The sequence below is a fragment of the Leptodactylus fuscus genome, chromosome 2 (assembly GCF_031893055.1).
Source record: "Leptodactylus fuscus isolate aLepFus1 chromosome 2, aLepFus1.hap2, whole genome shotgun sequence".
Lineage (NCBI taxonomy): Eukaryota > Metazoa > Chordata > Amphibia > Anura > Leptodactylidae > Leptodactylus > Leptodactylus fuscus.
The window spans coordinates 126,445,403-126,459,305 of record NC_134266.1 but is presented as its reverse complement, the minus strand read 5'-3'; the positions used below and the strand labels follow the sequence as shown (position 1 = coordinate 126,459,305).

The following is a 13,903-nucleotide window of genomic DNA, read 5'->3' as shown; positions in this document are numbered from 1 at the left end:
TCCCTGCCTGTACAGCTATCCCTGTCTCATAGTCACAAAGTTCACATTCTCATATGACCCAGATTTGAAATCCACTATTCGTCTAAAATGGAGGTCACCTGATTTCGGCAGCCAATGACTTTTTCCAATTTTTTTCAATGCCCCCGGTGTCGTAGTTCCTGTCCCACCTCCCCTGCGCTGTTATTGGTGCAAAAAAGGCGCCAGGGAAGGTGGGAGGGGAATCGAATTTTGGCGCACTTTACCACGTGGTGTTCGATTCGATTCGAACATGGCGAACACCCTGATATCCGATCGAACATGTGTTCGATAGAACACTGTTCGCTCATCTCTAATTAAGGATACAATTGCAACAAACCAGGCAAACTGGTTCTGATGTGAGAAGTAGTTGGCCCAAGATTGCATCTGGACTTTAGTTATGGTGGCTGTGTCTTTCCGGTTACAAAGCTCTTTAAACAAAGTAGTGGCATTTGCTTCTTATTCCCTCCTCTAGTCTTCTAACCCCTTCCTTCAAGATGAATATGGGGAGATCTGGTTTCAATTCACCTTCCCAGGCACTAACTTGTTCCTTGCAGGACTGATCAAAATGTCACAGACACATCTAGTGTCCGCTGCTAATGTCCGCACAAGATTTTGAATGGACATTAGCAGCGAACACTAGCTGTCGGACACCGACGGTAGTGTGAACGCCCCCTAAGGCACAAGAGTGCAATCCTGGTCATGTGAATGATGCTGAGTTGAGCTGCTAAACTCATCTGAAAAATGGCACTTATTCTGGAATAACACATTTATTTATTCTTAGCTCAGACAGTAATGGAAAGACAGATGAACATCAACTGGATCCAAGGAGATATGGATCAAGTTGGCTTTCCTTGAGGTTATACTCAATTTGTTTATGGATATCATTACATTAAAGGTACCAGGTCTTTAGTGACACAAGACTTGAGTTATATATTTTTTTCATTGATTGTAAATGATAACATATTTATTATTATTGGAGTAGTTAACGGCATTATATTATTAGATTGTTTTATTGTGATTGTTTTAGATGTAATTGGCCAAACGATTCATTATTTTCAATTTGTGGTACTGTAAGTAAAGATTTGGATGCCTAGAATGAGGCATGCTAAGTTAATAAGATCACTTTCAACGGTAAACCATGTTCTACATACATGTACACGTTATGTTTCATCTTTCTCTCTCTACTGAGTGTATAGACAGATATGGGAGAAAATCACAGGCCAACCTCTCCAATATAATAAGCTCTGGATCATTGGGAATCTGTAAACCCTGTCCAATTGCTAGTCTTAAATTATAGATATAGGCTATGTTCACATCAGTATTGTACAGCTTAAAAAACAGTCATTGAACCCCCAAGTTCAAGATCTTATAGTTCCTGCCCATAGAATATGAACCTTACCGAGATGAGGCATATTTACAGAATGAGCAAATTGAACTTTCAGGTTTTTACAGATTTAATTTAAGCATTTCATTTTAGATTCTGAATATTAATACTGATAACTGTGAGCAAGTGGTATAAAATTGTGCACGATTACATTTATGGTTTAGATATATGTGTTCATTAAATTCAGGATTTTAGTAGGTGTGTAGAATTAATACGGCTTAATAAGCTAACCTATAACAACTCAATGCAATTATTCATCCTAATAGGATGAAGCAACTGGTGATCTTTCAACACTCTGAAGTGAACAAAGGGATATAGGAAGTAACGTGCTGTCCATGGTGCTGAACTCCTCTAATATAACTTCCATCTCTTCTCTCATTCTCTATCTCTGAGGTATCACAGAATTATGGCCAAGGAGTCTGAAAACTTTATAGTCTTAAATTTATAATAAATCATGATCTATTACTAGGCTTATGGTTTTCTAAAATTTAGAAAACGTATTTTCAAATACCCTAGTAGGAAATTTAGTTAATAAAATAAAGATCCCCAACTGGAGGACCCTATACATCCATACATTACAGGTACTGATCCCAATACAGGGGAATTGTACACATGCTGATGGATAAAATCATAGCAGCAGAGCACCACCATGGTATCAGTTTATGATTAGGAGCTCTTAATAGGTAATTCAGCAGTTTTAGGTATAGTCATATTGGATTCAATGATTTGCCCGATTTTCTCATCAATAAGTTAGATTACTATATTGCTGTTCCAGACTTGAGGTTTACTTATGGTGAATATATGAATATAAATAAGAATACTGCATAACCTGATTCTCCTTCAGTGTGTATTGTACTGTACACACTTAACCCCTTAAGGATGAGGTCATTTTGCGGTTTTGCATTATTGTTTTTCCCTCATCCACATTTCAAGAGCCCTAATTTTTTCATGTTTCAGTTCACAGAGTCACATGATGGCTTATTGTTTGCATAACAAATTGTACACTGTAATGGCAACATTCAATGTCCTGTGCAATGTACTGGGAAACTGGAAAAAAATTTCATATGGGTTTAATTTTTACAGCTTTCACTGTCTGGTAAAAATTACATGTTACCAGTATTCTGCATGTCAGTACAAACACGGTGATACCAAATTTATTTAGTATTTGTAATTTGTAATGTTTTGATACCTTTTAAAAAAATTAAAACTTTGCAAAACAGAAAAAAAATTGTCGCCATATTGTGTCACGTGTAACTTTTTCATATTTACTAGAGATGAGTGAGTAGTGAAATATTCAAGATTCGATATTTGTTTCGAGTAGAGCCTCAATATTTGACTACTCGATCAAATATCGAATCCCATTATAGTCTATGGGAAAAAAATGCTCGTTTCATGGGAAACCACTATTCGACTAAAGCAGAGTCACCGAGTAGCAGGAGGAGAGTGTTTAGGAGGAGCATTGTGCAGTTAAAGCGCACGGACTCCATTATAGTCTATGGGGTCTGTGTGCCTTACCTGCACAGCACTTGCAGTTGCGCTGATAAAAAGTAAACTTCCTCATACCAGCAATCTGCCAGTTCTCCCGATTAGCAAAGACGAGCCAGTGGCAAATCATCGCTGGTTCTGCAGCAAGCTCGTCCTGGCTAGTCGGGAGAGCTGGCAGCTTGCTGTTATGAGGGAGCTTACTTTTTCTCATAGGAATGCATTGACCAGTGTTGATTGGCCAGTATACAGAATTCGGACAATCAACGCTGGTTCTGCCAGAGGATCGTCTGTGAGGAGGCAGAGTCTAAGATCGGACCACAATGTAGACTGCTGTGATCCGATCTTAGACTCCGCCTCCTCACAGATGAGACTCCGGCAGAACTAGCATTGATTGGCCGAATGCTGTACACTGGCCAATCAACGCTAGTCAATTCATTCCTATGAGAAAAAGTCAGCTGCTTCGTAACAGCAAGCTGCCAGCTCTCCCAACTAGCAAGGACGAGCCTGCTGCAGAACCAGCATTGATTTGCCGAATGCTATACACTGTATAGCATTTGGCCAATCAACACTGGTCCTGAATCTAATATTTACTGCGAATGGCGAGGAGTATTCGATCGAGTATGAATATTTCAAATACCGTAGTATTCGATCGAATACCTACTCGATCAAATACTACTCGCTCATCTCTTATATTTACATACATGGAACTGGGTGTGGCGTCTTTTTATGCAGAATAAGATTACTTTTTTATTGATACTATTTGGGGAAAGATCTGATGGTTTAATTGCTTTTTATTAAATATTACTCAGGACGTAATATTACACGTGACAGTAACAGACTTCTCAGTTTACCTCTCCTTTTCCTGTTTGCTGCCTACCAATATGTATATAATTCCATTTTTCTCACTTTACTGCAAAACATGTGGTTCTCTCTGTCTCCCTGTCTTATATACTGACTTACAGCATTGATTGATGACAGGTCATTTCTTTTCTATCTTCCCAGTAAGCTCACTAAATAGCCTCTGGGATGCAGCAGGAAGATTAAGGAGACCTGTCATCAATGCTAGAGAAAGGCGAAACAGTTCGTAACTAAACTTGATTCTACCCGAAACTCCTAAAATAATTTTGATTCCTGAAATTGAGGAGGAAACAAGAGGAGAAAGCAGAGAGCAGGAGAATCACATGATTTGTAAACCAGGTGGGCTTTCCAATAATCCCTTGGATCAGTCTGTCAGACAATCTTGAGGGACTGGGGAAAGAGAGGTCACTAAAGTCATAGACAGTTTATAAGAAAATACCCAGAAAGGTGCATTTTTGTGGGAAAGAAGACTGATAGAGAGCAGAGGAAAGAAAACACAGATAGATAGATAGATAGATAGATAGATAGATAGATAGATAGATAGATTTAATTTAATTAATTGAGAAGAACTTTGTAATGAATTTTGTAATGAAGGTTTTTATGAATTTTCCAACAATTTTGGATTGAACGACATTGAGGTTTTGGGGTTTCCCATTCTGAAAACATTCTTATACTCCTCGGTCTGTTCAGAACCAAGAGTATAATCGTTATAAGCCTAAAGATGTTGTGGTAAAATAACAAACCCCTCATACTCCCCTATTCCTTATCTTAACTGGGCTCCACCACAGCCCCTAGTCTTCTGCCCCAGTAGATAACATGTATTAACTAATTTAGATGGTATGTCTGAAAAAGCACATTTCACATTTTGAAAATTGCTTTTTTTTTCTAAATTCCATCACATTTCCTATTTTTGCATTAATAAATGTAAAAATATCAACCACTAACATGAAGCACAATGGGTAGGTTTTTACAATACTTTTTACTACATTTTACTTCTATACAAGCAGAGTGGAATTGTAGCAGAAGCTGGCCAAGTTTGCCATGGTGTATGATGTAAATGATAAATCAGTGAGATGTACTTCTGCTGTTGTTTGAAAGACAAGATTCTCTAGGGATGCACTTCTGAGCATAGCTCTCAATAAATAAGCAAGGGAAGGGATAAGAAATACAGGATTAAACAGAAAGGAGACCAAATTTGTTGTGTGATTAAGTATATTACACAATATACTGATGAAACAAACGCTGCCAAAAATTAAAAGTTGTTCAAAAGCTTAGTTACACATAAAGTTTTCAAAGCTGCATCTGAACAAACCACTAGATTAGAGGAATAATGTCCATTGGAAATATAAGTCCAAAGTGGAGATGTTCTGGAAAAGTCCTGTTCATCCTACACTTCTTCTGTTTAAGGATTGGGGAGGCCACTGTGCTCTTAGGAACCTTGAATGCTACAGAAATTCTATTTTAACCTTGGCCAGATCTGTGCTTTGCCACAATTCTATCTCCGAGCTCCTTGTTCCTTTGACCTCATGATTCCCATTTACACTGACATGCACTGTGAGCTGTGAGGTCTTATATAGACAGGTGTGTGCATTTCTTAATCAAGTCCAATCAGATTAATTAAACACAGCTGGACTCCAATGAAGGAGTAGAACCATCTCAAGGAGGATAAGAAGGAAATGGACAGCATGTGAGTTAAATATGAGTGTCACAGCAAAGGGTCTGAATACTTATGACCATGTGATATTTCAGGTTTTCTTTTTTAATACATTTTCAAATAAAATCTACATTTCTGTTTTTTTTTTCTGTCAAGATGGGGTGCTGAGTGCCATTTTACCAAATGGCTGCAATAAAACAAAGGGTGAACAATTTAAACTGGTCTGAATACTTTCCATACCCACTGTGTGTAACATATCACATTTGGTGGAAACCTAACAGAGTATATAAGTTCAAACACCATATGCCAACTATCAAACATGATGGTTGAGGGGTGGTGATTTGGGCTTGTGTTTCAGCTACAGAACCTGGTTACCTTGATATCATTGAGTTCACCAACTCCTCTTTACACTAATATATTCTAGAGTCCAATGTGAGGCCATTATCCTAACAGTTAAAGCTTAGTCATAAAACAGAGCAATGATTCCAAACACATCTGTAAAGCTACAATAAAATGGATGAGGACAAAAACTCTAGACCTCCATCCAATTGAAATACAGTGACAGTATACTAAGATAGCTGTACATAAACATGTCGTAAAGAAAAGTTTCTCCAGTGACTGATAAAGTTCTGAAGAAAGTGATTTCATCAAGTTATTGCTGCTAAAGATGGTTCTATAAATTATTCATTCATGGGACTTGGTTTCTCACATGACTTTACCATTTTTGCTTCATTTTTAGTAAAAAAAAGAGATAAATCAGTGGAGTCTGTTGTATGTTTTTGTTCCTCTTAGATTGTAATTATCTAATTTTAAGAACTTGTAAGAACCAAATGTTACTTTATTATGTCCTGGTATGTAAAACCATACAATTCAAAAAGGGTGTACTATTTAGGGTTGAGCCGATCTTGACATTTCAGGATCATTTTTAAAATCCGATTTCTGATCATTTCCCATTCGAACCCGATCCCAATTCCAATCCTAATGCAAGTCAAGATTTTTTTTAATAATCGTAGATAGGATTTTAAAAACAATCCTATTCACTGCAGAGCATGGAGTCCAAAAATTTTTTCAATTTTTGGACTCCACGCTGTACAGTGATTAAAAAAAAAATCCCCTGGCTACTTAGCCCCCTTGGTGTCCTCTTACCTGCACAGAATCACTGCCGCTGCCACTCCCCGTTCTTCTCGGTCTGGTCCTCTCTCATTGACATGCCTTCAGAGCGCCGTGTGTGCCCCCACCTCCCAGGCTAGAGTTAGAGATGATGGGAGTAGGCGCGGCTTGTTGTGGCTTAGGAGAGTGTGGGCGGGGAGATGTAAGTGATGCACTCACGTCTTCCTGCCAAGTACCTGCCCACACTCTCCTAAGACACAGGCCCCACCTTCTCCCAGCATCTCTAACACTACACTAGGGAAGCAAGGGCACACAGGGAGCTCTGAAGGCATGTCAAAGTGAGAGAAGAGGAGCGAAAAGAACGGGGAGTGGCAATAGATCTGTGCAGGTAAGTTGAGTAAAGTTTGCGAGTAGATAGATACTATCTACTCTTATGTTTCCTCCCTGCTGTGCCATATACTGGACTCTGCTACATCTCAGATGTAGCAGAACTGAGTATATGGTAAAACAGGATTGAAGCAGAAGAGTGGTAGGCTGTGGTAAATACATAGGAATGAATGGATGCAGCCAGCATGGAGAGGGTTAAGCGGCTGGATGCGCCTGCATGCCGGCCGCTTCCATTCATTCCTATGGGTGTGTGCTATTCGAAACGGGAGTTTCAAATAATACTCACTCATCTGATAACCTCCGACCTCGATCCCACCCGAAAAGATCGGGGATCGGAATTCAAATCCCGATCACTCAACCCTAGAACTATTTTTAACAGGACTGCATCCATATATTTTTGTCAATTGAAAATGACCTCCTCCTCCTCCTATCTATCTATCTATCTATCTATCTAGTTCATAGCTATTTATTTATCTATCTAACTATCTGTCCAACTCCTATCTATCTATCTATCTATCTATCTATCTATCTATCCAGTTCATATCTATATATCTATCTAGTTCATATCTATCTATCTATCTATCTATCTATCTATCTATCTATCTATCTATCCAACTCCTATCTATCTATCTATCTATCTATCTATCTATCTATTCTGTTCATATCTATCTTTCTATCTATCTATCTATCTATCTATCCAGTTCATATCTATCTATCTAGTTCATATCTATCTAGTTACAGTCCTATGAAAAAGTTTGGGCACCCCTATTAATCTTAATCATTTTTAGTTCTAAATATTTTGGTGTTTGCAACAGCTATTTCAGTTTGATATATCTAATAACTCATGGACACAGTAATATTTCAGGATTGAAATGAGGTTTATTGTACTAACAGAAAATGTGCAATATGCATTAAACCAAAATTTGACTGGTGCAAAAGTATGGGCACCCTTATCATTTTATTGATTTGAATACTCCTAACTACTTTTTACTGACTTACTGAAGCACAAAATTGGTTTTGTAACCTCACTGAGCTTTGAATTTCATAGCCAGGTGTATCCAATCATGAGAAAAGGTATTTAAGGTGGCCAATTGCAAGTTGATCTCCTATTTGAATCTCCTCTGAAGAGTGGCATCATGGGCTACTCAAAACAACTCTCAAATGATCTGAAAACAAAGATTGTCCAACATAGTTGTTCAGGGGAAGGATACAAAAAGTTGTCTCAGAGATTTAACTTGTCAGTTTCCACTGTGAGGAACATAGTAAGGAAATGGAAGACCACAGGGACAGTTCTTGTTAAGTCCAGAAGTGGCAGGCCAAGAAAAATATCAGAAAGGCAGAGAAGAAGAATGGTGAGAACAGTCAAGGACAATCCACAGACCACCTCCAAAGAGCTGCAGCATCATCTTGCTGCAGATGGTGTCACTGTGCATCGGTCAAAAATACAGCGCACTTTGCACAAGGAGAAGCTGTATGGGAGAGTGATGAGAAAGAAGCCGTTTCTGCACGTACGCCACAAATAGAGTCGCCTGAGGCATGCAGAAGCACATTTGGACAAGCCAGCTTCATTTTGGAAGAAGTTCCTGTGGACTGATGAAACAAAGATTGAGTTGTTTGGTCATACAAAAAGGCGTTATGCATGGCGTCCAAAAAAAACAGCATTACAAGAAAAACACATGCTACCCACTGTAAAATTTGGTGGAGGTTCCATCATGCTTTGTGGCTGTGTGGCCAATGCCGGCACCGGGAATCTTGTTAAAGTTGAGGGTCGCATGGATTCCACTCAGTATCAGCAGATTCTTGAGAATAATGTTCAAGAATCAGTGACGAAGTTGAAGTTACGCCGGGGATGGATATTTCAGCAAGACAATGATCCAAAACACCGCTCCAAATCCTCAGGCATTCATGCAGAGGAACAATTACAATGTTCTGGAATGGCCATCTCAGTCCCCAGACCTGAATATCATTGAACATCTGTGGGATGATCTGAAGCGGGCTGTCCATGCTCGGCGACCATCTAACTTAACTGAACTTGAATTGTTTTGTAAAGAGGAATGGTCCAAAATACCTTCATCCAGGATCCAGGAACTGATTAAAAGCTACAGGAGGCGACTAGAGGCTGTTATCTTTGCAAAAGGAGGATCTACTAAATATTAATGTCACTTTTCTGTTGAGGTGCCCATACTTTTGCACCAGTCAAATTTTGATTTAATGCATATTGCGCATTTTCTGTTAGTACAATAAACCTCATTTCAATCCTGAAATATTACTGTGTCCATCAGTTATTAGATATATCAAACTGAAATGGCTGCTGCAAACACCAAAATATTTAGAACTAAAAATGATTAAGATTAATAGGGGTGCCCAAACTTTTTCATAGGACTGTATCTATCTAACTATCTATCTATCCAACTCCTATTTATCTAGTTCATATCTATCTATCTATCTATCTATCTATCTATCTATCTATCTATCTGTCTGTGTATCCATCTTCTGTACCTTGCTATAATATATATTGAATCCAAATACAAGAAATAAATATAAAATGTTGTTTACCTCTGAGCATCATACTCGAAGCATCAGATAGGTCCTGGCCTAGACTATTATGGATTTTATGTAATATAGTTCACTCTGCTTATTAGTCTTTTGCAGCAGACACACAGCCTATCTTAATAATGGATGAAATTCTGTATCCTTTGAAAGGCTTTTTCTTGTACAGATGCATTGACTGAAACCATCCTGTTCACACAGGGAGCAACCCTCCTGCTTTATTGCTTACTTAGAACTTACATGGTTCTTCTGTCAAGATGAGGCATAGCTAGACGGGAGCTAAGCAAACAATCCATATCTCATTAGTGCAATAAAAGAAGATGTTGTATTTCGTTTTTTGTGTATAATCTGTGAGATAGAGAGAATATGAATTCAGAACAGTAAAAGAGGTATGCTCAGTGAGGTGTCATTTGCAACCAGTGAGGTGCAAAATAGGCTGCAATCTTGGAGGCAGTGTTTAGAATATTTTATGGCTAATAATTTGTTTCTTAGATAACACATATTCTATACGGAGCACTGCACTCTCCATAATAGAACTACTTGGAAGTGATTTTACTTTGAGATTTGAATTCAGATTTCATCTTAGTGTCTGCTACACAAAGGACAAATGTATGAGGTTTGATCTCACATTGAGATGTTGTATAACACTACCAGGTAAAACGTCATATGTTGTTCACTTGCTCTGTATGTTATAGTTAGAATATTTAACCTTAAAGTGCAAGTTCACATTGATACTATATTTTGAAAATACCGGATTAGACATTACTTACTGTATGTATTTGAGTTTTCCATACTTTAAACTTTTACTTATAAAGGCAGAACAGGGGCCAAAATAGTCAAAAGTTGCTATAAAAGACCCAGAGAGGTAAATGCAAATGCATTTTTCTTTTAGTAATCTCTTTTTGTGATGATTATATAACACTAACATCAATTCTTTGTTTTCTGCTCTAGTAATGGTACAGTTGTCATCCTGCTGTCTGCATTACTAAAATTCAGTTGACTGAAGACCAATTCTTGACTTTGCTCTGAGCTCTTATGAACACTGGTGACAACACTTACAAATGTTGAAAAAGGTTACATTATTAAAGGGGCTCTATCAGCAAAATTGTGCTGTATGAGCCCCATATATGCGTGAATAGCCTTTAAAAAGGCTATTCAGGCACCACTAATGTTTTTTTACACCCCCCCATTTTAAAATAAAACCATACAAACATATATGCAAATTATACTTATCGTGCATGATAGGTGGTCATGCATGGTCCGACATCATCTTCTGGCATGCCTTCCTCCTCTTTCTTCTTCTTTCAGGGATGCCCTCAGGTCCTGGCTCTTCCCCAGCTTCATCGTCCTCTTCTTCCAGCGGGATTGTTTCAAATCCGGTGCGTGCGTAGTATCGCTTGCCTCAAGGACACAAGCGTACTGCCATTGAGAAAAATGGCACCGGGGTGTGCGCAGTAGCGCCATTTTGAACCAATCCTGCCAGAAGAAGAGAATAATGAAGCCGGGGAAGAGCCAGAACCAGAGGGCATCACCGAAAAAAGAAGAAAGAAGAGGAAGGCATGCCAGAAGATGACGTCGGACCAAGCATGACCGTCCACCATGCACGATAAGTATAATTTGAATATATGTTTTTATGGTTTTATTTTAAAACGGGGGGGGGGGGGGTAAAATAACATTATCGGTGCCTGAATAGCCCTTTTAAAGGCTATTCATGCATATGTGGGGCTCATACAGCATAATTTTGCTGATAGAGCCCCTTTTAATGTATCATATACAGTACTTACAAAATTTTAGCTAGGTGTGGACAAAATGATACAAAGTAAGAATGCTTTTAAAAATAGAAGTGCTAATTAGAGATGGGCAAATGATCCATCATGACCCAGATTCAGCCCAAAAATTATAAATTGTTCAATTTTTAACCAAAATGAACCAATGCCTATTAGCAATGAACAAATCTGTTTGTGACAAACCAGATTCTATGTGAATATCCCACATTGTTTGCCTTTTAATGAAACTAAACCAATGGTGATTCGCTTTGGATGAAAAAATATCTCTTGAAACCCCAGAGAATAATAGGTGGAGGACTAGGGGAGGTGCCAAAAATTTTATAATAAATATAGGCTACTATTCTGTATATATACATGACACAAAAAACCTTAAGAAATTATTTGAATATGTCATGTGGTGCTAGAACATCAGAGAGTCAGTCACACATGTTTCTCTTCTGTATTACCTGCTCAAACATGTGGTGACAACTATTTTATCTAGTCCAAGATGAATTACCATTTGTTTGGTTTTGTCTCTAGTTATCTGTAGCAACAGTACTCATAACCCAACTCAGTTTTCTTTGCAATGGCTGTATCATATTGTGGCCAAAGCAATTCAGCAACCTTATCTACATTCTTATCTCTAATAAATGAATTTACATCGGCCCTTTTTGGTATAATACACACAACAAATATAGCATTAATACGACCATTTACATGAACCAGTTATCACATGTCATTTGAGTGTGACCCTCTTGTCAAACTGCATACTCACAATCTTAACAGACATCTTTTCATATATTTTGCAAAGCAAGATAGAGTGTACAGGATATTTCCAAAGAAGGAAAAAAAATATATAAAACTTCACCTTTAATAAATAAATGTAAAAAGAGGACAAAGACCATCATAGATCAGCTGTGTTTGAGTCTGGGGTAAGATAAAATTAGCAATTTGTATTATATATAAAATTCTGATCGGCTTCAAGCCTATGTCCACTGAAGATCTGTGGTTAGTTTTCCAAGATGTTTGAAACAACCTCCATGCTGTGTTCCTTCATAAACTGTGTGTAAGTGTATCTAGAAGAATTGATCAGATATTGATTTGATATAGATTTCTCTTTTGTTCATTCCCTTTGCATTTTGTTACCTGACATAACTACACTATTAATATTTCTATTTTTGCAAGCATTCATAATTTGCAGCATTTTTTCCCCTTTGACTTTTGCTCACTGCTGTACCCGGCTGGTTTAGATGAAGCAAAATAAAATCCCAGAGTCATTGCATCCAGTTCTACCTCTCCATATGGTACTTGTGGGTATGATGTGATAATACAGTATATGTATAACTTAAAAGACAGATGAAATCTATAATTGATGTAATTATTTTCAATGTATATGAATAGGTATTTTTTTATTGTGCTTTCTTACGTAGAAGGTCTTGACCAGTTTACATATATTTTGATAGATTACCACCCCAGTTGTGGACAAGGATGCTTTTATTTGCAGTCTTTGTTGAAGTTGTTTGTCCCTAGGATTTTTCTTCAATATCTCTGAAAGATTCTTCCAATGAATTTCCACTGTATATGCACACCGTGGCATCTGCTCTCCATAGTCTTCCAGGTTAAAAGAATAAGGTATATGGCACCATATAAGTTTCTTTACTAGATGCCTTCTTCTGGAGCAGCTAAGCAGACACAAAAAAAAGTATATCAACTTTTACCAGGTGCTCTTTTGGACTTATTTGGTGGGTGAATGTTGGCCTGTGGATATGTTTGACATATGTGATAGGAGCTTTCCTGGTGCAAATGGACAATGCAGACACAGTGTGACACACTTACTGTCACTGTTCAGTTCAGGATTGTGTTTGCAAGCACTGTAAGGTTTTAACCATTGAAAAGCTGTTTCTGGAGCACACATCTTTTTATATTAAATACTAGCTTTTTGACTCTTATCTTAGCATGAGCTGTGAAATGTTTGTATATAAACAACAGTACTAATGTATTATTAATGAAGCACTTAGGTAAGGTACAGGGGACTTTCAATTAATATTAATACAGATATCATCATTTATATATAATATGCTCCTTTACAACATGTGCTAAAAGACATTTTATATGATGTTATCTTTCCCAATCTGTTTTATTTTAGTTATTCTGTTGGATTCCAAAGAATCACAGGCAGAGCTGGGCTGGACTTCACACCCATCCAATGGAGTAAGTGTTTGTTTATTTAAGATTTTCCAACAAAATTGAAGCTAATGGTATTCTCACTTTCACAAGAAGTATGACAAGACTTGGCAAAGAGCATGAAACTGTTAACAAAAGGATTATTTTTATTACAGAAGTAGTGCCATCCATTGGTTTAGGTCTAAAATTGCAGCTCGGAGCTATTTTAATTCTTTGAATGTTTTGGCACGACTATACATACACACGAGGACAAAACCGTTGGTACCCCTTAGTTTAATGAAAGAAAAACCCACAATGGTCACAGAAATAACTTGAATCTTACAAAAGTAATAATAAATAAAAACTGTTGGGAAGCCACAAAGCTTCTGGGAGAATGTCCTATGAGACAAATACCAAACTTTTTGGCAAGGCACATCAGCTCTATGTTAACAGACGTAAAAATGAAGCACATCTTGAAAAGAACACTGTCCTTACTGTGAAACATAGAGGAGGCTCTGTTATGTTCTG

General features: G+C 37.7%; 1 protein-coding gene across 2 annotated transcripts in view; it reads left to right on the top strand.

Moving 5' to 3' along the window:
- EPHA10 (EPH receptor A10) overlaps positions 1 to 13,903 on the top strand; it is a 589,871-nt gene that overhangs the window by 77,756 nt on the left and 498,212 nt on the right. For both annotated transcript variants that reach the window (XM_075264483.1, XM_075264482.1), the window contains exon 2: positions 13,359 to 13,423. In XM_075264483.1, the coding sequence (XP_075120584.1) occupies positions 13,359 to 13,423 (65 nt within the window). The remainder of the gene's footprint in view (positions 1 to 13,358; positions 13,424 to 13,903) is intronic.